Below are 8,681 nucleotides of genomic sequence, written 5' to 3' on the forward strand. Positions count from 1 at the left end.
AGATAAAGAGATAGAGACACAGACAGAGACAAGAGAGACACAGGCAGACACTGAGAGACAGAGACAGAGGAACGGAGAGACAGAAAGAAAGTGAAAGACAGACAGATATAGACACCCAGAGAGAGACAGAGAGAAAGCAAGACTCAGACAATCACAGACACAGAAAGAGAGACACAGAGACACAGAGAGATGTACAGAGACTGAAAGAGACAGACAGAAAAAAAAAAAGATACAAATAAAGACAGAAAGAGAGACAGAGATGCGAATCAGATTAAAATGTAATTGAGAATTATTCAACAAAATTAATAAAAATAAACACAGATAATATTACATTTAAAAACTAAGTCAATGTGCAATTCAGAGGGATCCATGGGTTAATGGCCCTAATTCTATTTGAAGTTGATGTCATGGGTATAATGGAAAATGTGTTGTACAAGAAATCTAGTAGACTAGAATTGGGGTCCCAGATCTGCAAGCTTCAGTGGTGTGTACAGGTAAATATTTAATAACTAGATTTTGGGGGGGGGGGAGATAGGGAAGCACAGACACTTTTAATTTAATCTGCATATTAACATTTTCTCCAGCACTTTGTAAAGTCTAGAAACACAACACAACAATAAATCAAGCCTGCTTTGTAGCATTTGCTGATTTCTGAGCTGTAAATGCTCACAATTAAAATTTAGTAATCAGCTCTCTCCAGTACATCCCTGCTTGCTTTGTAACTTTAGGACGAGTTAAGTCATGATTTGATCCCTTTCAGTTTCTTCATCAATGATGAAAACATCAGCTTCTGATCTTCCAGCCCTTTCCCAGCTCTAAAATTCTGTGATCTTAATGTTATTCTGAAAAAATGCTTTGGTTTCCTATGATCCATTTACCCTACATGACATCAAATTTTGCTTAGTTTATTATAAAAAATGGCTCTCTGGAAGGGGTAGGAGGAAAAGACAGTGGGGAATATAAATAATATAAAAACAAAAGATATCCATAAAAATTTATTTTTAAAAAACTCCCACCTCTACTCAGAAAACAAGGTCTCCCAATCTTTCTGTAATGCTATTGTTCCCCTGCTTTTGCAGGGGATGCTGCTTCCCAAAGATGTTTTCAGAGCCCAAATTCACAGTTACAGTAATAACAGACAGCATTTATGTAGCTTTTAAAGATTTGCAAAGCCCTTTACAAATATCATCTCACTCAATCTTCACAACAACCCTTCAAACTAGCTGCTGTTACTATTTTAATTTTACAGATGAGGAAACTGAGGTAAGCAGAAGTTGAGTAACTTGCTCAGAGTCACACAGCTAATAAGTCCCTGAGATCACAATCGAACCCTGATCTTCCAGATTCCTGGTCCAGCATTCAATCCACTGAACCACCTACCTGTAGTAGATAAGACTTTAGGGGGAAAATGGTAAAGAGAACATTGAGTGAATTTGCTTTTTTTTTTTTGCCTATAAATCATCTCACTGAATGATTCCCACTGGCAAAGAACAGGAGAAAAGCACACAATCAATGGTCCCACATTATTGGTCCCCAGGTTTGGAAGGAAGAAAAAAAAAAGAATTACTAGAAGAAGACCAAAAAGGTGGCCAGTCACATTCAGATGCCAGAAATGACAGGAGATATCTTCTACCTATAAGACTCTCCTGTCCACTTTTCTCAAGTAAATCTCAGAGAAATTTTTTAAAAATAGTATTTTCTAGGCACTATGCTAGGCTCTAGGAATATAGAGACAAAAGTAAAACAGTCAAATGAGGTAACAAATGTAAAAACCTTAAAATGCTGTACAAATGTCAACTCTGACTGTTACTTAAGGTTACAGATTTACCCTGATTATTCTGTGAAAAGGCCAATGTGGAAATTCCTACCTGTCAGTTACACCATTAAAATCCTAAATAAAGAAAGGGTCTTTGGTCTCCAGAGAGTCTCAGGCCAAACACTGTTCTGGAAGGCAGTGTCCTGGAACACCATAGCCTGAAGTTATGAATCCTACTAATGTTCTGAGCAACCAGTCTGCCCATTGGCATGAGCTCCTAGACAGCCCCGGACTTCAAAATCCCTTTTACTGGAAGCCAGCCCTTGGCCAAAAACCTAGTGCTTCTTACTTCCCACCTGGAAAATCTTCAGAAATGGACAGTAAATCAATGGAAGCTGAAAAACTGGCTCCCTCCTAGTACAGCTGGTAGAGAGTCAGTCCAGATAAATGCTGAGCTAGAAAATGAGGCCCCAGGAAAAACCAAGTGCCAGCTTTGGTCCCAAGGCATCCAAGGCCTGAGAGGTGTTGCCCTGATGGGATGTCAGGTCTGGGTGCTGTGAAACTGTATTTGAAACTATTTCACAGCATCGACTGTCTTTGCTTCTAGTATTCTAGCAGAGCTCCTCAAGGGAAGAAGTCTGATAATAATAATACTAGCATTGATATAGCACCTGCTAATGTGCCAGGTACTATGCTAAACACTACAAATATTATCTCATTTCATCCTCACAACAATCCTGGGAGGTAGATACTATTTAAGAGCAGAGGAGAATATGATGGGTTATACATAAAATACTTGTATCATGTTACACATATAATAACTAGGTGACTACTACCAAAAGTCTGCCATCCCTCCTTCACATTTCCAGCTTCCAATATTAGTCAATATATTGACTAATATCAAAATGACCTGGTTAGTGCCCATTACCCCAAGATCCCTGTTTCTGAAACCCCCCTTTTTTTTCACTTTTAGCTGTGCTTTTCCCTTCGGCTCATCGGTCAAAGAGATCATCTTCAGGTCCGATAAATCCAGTGCTGCAGAACTCCCTAGAGGAAGTGGAGCTGCTCTATGAGGTAGGCTGGGAGCCCCAGTGCCTCAGAGGGCACTACTCTTTCTTCAAGAAGTCAGGTTTGGGAAATAACAATGATCTAAAACTCTGGAAACTTTCCCTAATGTGCAAAAGAAAGGAAAACCAATAGAAGAAATTAAACAATGCAAAGAAAGGCAATATTAAAATATATCAAAATTCAGATCAATGAGATGATCAGTCTTGACTCTCAGGGACTGATAACAAACAAGTTTCCCCTATCTTAGTTGAATGGCAGCACAAGTCATGCATGAAGTCAGACACAATAAATGTGTACATTTATTTTGCTTAACTTGTCATAAGGGAAAGTCCTTTATGGGGAATTGTGCTATTGTTATTGGAAATGTGTTATTAGGAAATATTGTGTTATTAGATAATAATGTTGCTTCAAAAAGATAAGACACAATCTCAAAAATACTTTTTTTAATAAAAATTCTGCCTACTGGCTTAACATTGAACTTGGAATCAATATAAAAAAACCCTGAGATTTCTGTCAAAAGTGAATTTCAAGGAAACTGTAGTAGATGTGTGGTTAAAAGAAAGTTGGGGTTTTTTGGGGGGAGGGGGGTTGAGGCAATTAGGGTCATGTGGCTTGTGCAAGGTCATGTGGTAGTAGTATCTGGGTCAAATTTGAAGTCAGGCTCTCCTGAATTCAGGAGTACTCTACCCACTGCACCACCTGGCAGCCCTGAGAAAAGAAAGTCTAAAGGTAACCTCCCTCCTCCCCAGAGTCTAACACAGAGCTCTTCAGTTAGTGTTCAGAAAATGTGTGTTAGTTTTTTGTTTGTTTGTTAGTTTGTTAGTTAATTGACTAACACCGTCAGTGACATTTCTAGGATCAAATTAAGTTATGTATATTAAGCATATTGCAAACCTTAAGTCATCTATAAATGTCACTATTGATACTATTCCAGTTATTAGATAGTTCTATATATTTGATAGCACATAATATAGTTTATTATATATAAAGGACAATAAGATAGGAGCCAAGAAATCAATCAGGTTCTAATTCTGTCCCAACTACTTATGTGACTATGACACGCCAATCATTTCTCACCTTCCTGTTCCTCAGTTGCTTTATCTGTAAAGTGCTGGGCTTGGATTAGAGTTCAAAATCCCCTCTCCAGCTCAAAGATTCTGATTTTATAAAAGGAAAAGAGAAGCGTGATGATGAGAATGAGGATGATGAGTGTTCAACAATGACTTCAGCTAGGTCTTTAACAATAGCAGGCTAAAACATCTTTTCCCATATTCCTTTTCTCATACCAGTTTCTTCTGGCTGAACTTGAGATCAGCCAAGACCTGAGGATCTCCATCAAAGATGAGGAACTCTCCTCCTTGCGGAAGGCCTCTGATTTCAACATCATCTGCAATGAAGTCATCCCCAAGAGCATCACAGACATCCGCCGGCTGAGTGCCCACCTCTCCGAGCGGATTGGAGTCCTCAAGAGAGAAGACTTTGAACGGACAGTACTAACCCTGGCCTACACGGCCTATAGAACGGCCCTGGCCCAAGGGTTCCAGAAAGACATATGGGCCCAGTCTCTCCTTAGCCTCTTCCAAGCCCTGAGACACGACTTGGTGAGGTCTTCTGGTTCCAAGCACTCTCAATGAGAGACACCTGCAACACTGAGAGGGGAGAGCAGCAACCCAGAGCTTTTCCTAGCTTGTCACACACTAACCCAAAAGGTTTTTATTCTCTTACCCATTACCTTCCTCGTGGAAAGGGCCAACTGAAGCCCGTTCTACTTGGAAAGAAAAGTAGTGATCAGAAAAAAAGGAAAAAAATAAGCCTATATTCCTTTACTCTAGACTATTTCCAACAAATATGTTGGCTTTAGGTCAAGATTCTCTAGGCCAGTATTTTTAAAATACCTCCAGGGAGAAAATGGTTTACTCTCAGTGACAGGTGGAAGACTCAGACAAGGGTCCCAGTACAGGCACAAGGAGACTGGACAAGTGTTGGGGAGAAGGATTGGTCCTTTTTCTTTGGGGCTAATTAGCTAAATAACAAGATTAAAAGTATCTCTTTTTCCAAATTTTCATTGGTAGGAAATAGATATTAGAACAATAAACAATAACTTAATCTAGTGATATATTTCTCAACTTCTTCCACAAAAGCTACGAAATAAAAGTCTGGACTAGAACAAAAATAAAGTAGATACATCATAAAGAAGGGATACAAGTGAAAATTTTCCAGGTAACTAAAAGTTACCCTTCATGTGCCGTCTTTTATATTTAACCATTTTCTATAGAAATCATTCCAAAATGTATTAAATATTTCCCTGCCTTCTTAAATTGAGAATATGGAAAATAATTTATATTTTTTATCTCTATGGTTCATTATAGTTCATTATGATCATCAATTTTTGTGCTGTATTCTGTAATATAACAATCCTGTCTGGGGGCTGTGAGGAGTGAAGGGATATTTGTACCCACACTTAATGTTCCCAGACTTTGCTAATTTTGTGTTTGGATTTTAAATTATTCTGTCTCCTCCCTGACTGTCAGGCTATCAGTTTTCACTTTTTTCCTATTATGTCCTTCCCTAACTTTTTTCTAACTTGCTGTGGGTCAGGAAATCACATAACTCACTCTGTCAGAATTGTGTGCTGAGTAAGTCAGTCAATTCTCTGAGTTAAGGACCTCCTTCAAGGACTCTGTAAATAGCTATTTCAGCAGCAAAGAGATCTTTTTGGCTTACCTCCAAGTTCATTGCTGTGTTCTAAAGGGTTGAAGTTGCTCCGAGACTGACCTCAAGATAAGCAGGATATTGAGGCCTTGAATCTGGTTATTTCAAGTGTGACTCTAAAGACTGTGATTTGATAATGATAAAAGTCTGGTCTGGAATTTCATAAATCTTGGGATAAATGAAGCTTTGTATACCCAAGCCTAATAGCTTTTTCAGAGAAATAGTAGTAAGTAGGTTGGCAGGAAGAAGGTATTCACTATCAAAAAATGCTATATAACTCTGCTCCAACCTCTACAGCTCTGGCTCAGAAAAGCAATGTTAATATCTGTCTGTCTTTGTCTCTGTCTCTGCCTCTTCTCTATCTCTTTCTCTGTCTCTTTTTGTCTGTCTGTCTGTCTGTCTGTCTCTCTCCCTCCTCTTCCTCCTTTTCTCCTTTTCTCTGTCCCTTGTTATACACTATTGCTCTTTCTGTTTCTCCTAGGGAAAATGGAACATCTCACAAGTTGACATGCTTTCCTTCCCTTTTCTTTTTCAATCTATTTCCCTTTGCTTTGGGGGGTGAGTAGGGTGGGGTGGGCATAGGATGGCAGGAGAGAGGGAGATATCTCTGTTTATCTCTGTCTATCTCTAATTCTCTATCTGACTTTATCTCAGTCAACTGTTTGTTTTTGTCTCCCTAGACCTGTCTTCTGAGTTCCTTTTTTCTTATTAATATAATACTATTTTTGCAGTGTGTTGTTGGGAGAATGAGGAGCAGTTAATTGCTTCAAAAAACCAAGATGCTCATTTCTCCAGAGATTTGGACTTTCCAGGGAAGCAATTAGGTATCTGTCCCATAGCCTATATGGTAATTTATACTGTCTGCTCCCTTGCTAAGCAGCAGGAGCCTGAGTATGGAAGAATTCTATCTAATGATTCTGTATCCAAGAAATGTTTTAGGTCTGCTCTCTGAAATATCCAACTCTGGAAACTGTGTTTACCTACAAAATAGAGGAACATTCCCAAGAATTATTCTCATTATTATTCTTGGTCAAATCAATCTATTATAGAGGTAGATATATCTTTTTAATCCATCCCAGTTAACAAGCATTTATTAATCTCCTAGATGCCAAACACAGTGCATGCTAGCCTCTGAGGACAAAGATTTCTAAATAGCTAATGGTTAGGATATTATAGATTGATTATTTTGACCCCAAATTATGATGCAAATGTTTTGATCCAATGTATTCATTAACTAAAAATGTAAAATAAATAATGTCCTTTTAGAGATTCTAAATTCCATGTAGCAGCCAATGGTTAAAGAAATATAAGGGGGAAAGTTTAAAAAAAAAAAAAAGCTTTCCTTAAAAATAAGAAAAATTTAGGTAATCACTTTTTAAGCACTGGATTTGCTTGGATATAAGCTAAAACTTTTTTGTTTTTGTTTTTAAACTCAGAAAAACTTCTGAAAGCATCCCTTACTTTTACAGGCAAAATCAATATACACACTTTTTCCTTCCTACCAAAAACCAGAATTCAATAAATACAGCAAAGCTAGCTGGCCTATGTAGCCTTTATCTTATTAACTCCTTGCTCTGAACATTATGATCACAATAAATGGTGTCATTGGCCTGTGCTCATTTTCCACATACAACAATATTTTGGTCTTCTTTCTACACAATACTTCTAGATAATTTTTATTAGAAAATTTTGAGAGTTAAGCCCTTCTAGAAGTCATCCTTATACCATTCTCTAGAAGCACTCAACCAGTTGGTCGATATGTTTTGAGAAACCTATGTGGACAGATGCCTTAGGAGATACTGAAGACCCACAGCATGTATTCTTTACCATTCACTGCCTTGTCCTCTCCTCCAAGTTAGAGTAAAAGAGAATATGGAACTGGGGGTATGTTGTCAAGATGAATTTCCATGGATAAGCTAGTCTAAGGTTAACTTCCTTTTAAAAAACAAAGATTAAAGAATTTTAAAAGAATCTCTAATTTCCCAATCCATTTGGATTTCCTATGTTCTTACAAAATAATACTCTGGAAATGATTTGCTTCTTCCAAAATTGGAATCAGCCCCAAAAGAGAAATCCTGGATTTGCTGTATCATTCATCTTTCCATTTTTATTTAATAGATTATCACATATGATGTAATAAAGATGCTGTTTCGAATTGATGAATCTCTCATGTCTTTGTTTTATCAAATTACTTTACTGAGAAACTTAAAGTGCTACAAAAAGCTTAATAACACATGCTGACTCAAGCAGCTGCTTTCGGATCTTGGCACATGGCAGCCATCATCCCCAGATATTTGTTATTTTATTACCTACTCTTCTCAACATTGGCAGTCAAAATATGTCACATACTTTATGGCCCAAGTCGAGTTTTAACAGCCAGCATAGAAGTAAGGCCAAAATGTCAATCAGTCGATCAACAAACATTTATTAAATACATAATAGGTGCCCGGAATCATACTTAGTTCCGAGGATACAAAGAAAGGTAAAAGAGAGACCTTATTCTCAAGGAGCTCATAGTCTAATGGAGGATACAATATGCAAACAATTATGCGTAATTAACTATACACAAAATGCAATGGAAATGGTTGGTCAAGAGAGAAAGCCTTCCTGGAGAAAGTCCCATTTGAGCTGGAACTTGAAGGAAGCCAGGAAGTAGAGATAAGCAGGGAAAAAATTCTAGGAATGGGGACAGCCAGTGAAAATTCCTGAAGTAATGAAATGGAATGTTTTATTTAAGGAAGAGCAAGGACTACACTGTCCCTGGATCACAGAATACATAAATGGAGGGGAATGATATATAAAAAGTCTGGGAAGGTAGAACGGGGCCAGGATATGAACAACTTTAAAGACCAAAAGGAAGATTTTTTACTTGATCCTAATAGGAGCCCCTGGAGTTTACAGAGTAGGGAACTGACATAGTTAGAGCTGTGGTTTAGGAACATCAGGTCAACAGCTGGAGAGAGGATGGACTGGGGAGACATGGGGAAGATCAGCCAGCAGGATATCGTACTAGTTCACAATGAAGTCCTCTACCAGAGTGATGATGGGGAGAGAAGGGAAAGGCATAATAGAGTAGATATGGGAGTTGAAAGAAAGTAAAGAGTTTAAGATCGAACAAGTTAAAACTGGGCAATTGGAGAATGAT

General features: G+C 38.0%; 1 protein-coding gene across 1 annotated transcript in view; it reads left to right on the forward strand.

Moving 5' to 3' along the window:
• Positions 1-7,695, forward strand: part of FAM180A (family with sequence similarity 180 member A) — a 29,842-nt gene extending 22,147 nt beyond the window's left edge. Inside the window, exons 2-3 of the mRNA XM_052001339.1 lie at positions 2,730-2,830; positions 4,114-7,695. Of these exons, the coding sequence (XP_051857299.1) occupies positions 2,730-2,830; positions 4,114-4,458 (446 nt within the window). The 3' untranslated portion in view covers positions 4,459-7,695. The remainder of the gene's footprint in view (positions 1-2,729; positions 2,831-4,113) is intronic.
• The last annotated feature ends 986 nt before the right edge of the window (positions 7,696-8,681 follow it).

This window comes from Antechinus flavipes, chromosome 5 (assembly GCF_016432865.1).
Source record: "Antechinus flavipes isolate AdamAnt ecotype Samford, QLD, Australia chromosome 5, AdamAnt_v2, whole genome shotgun sequence".
Lineage (NCBI taxonomy): Eukaryota > Metazoa > Chordata > Mammalia > Dasyuromorphia > Dasyuridae > Antechinus > Antechinus flavipes.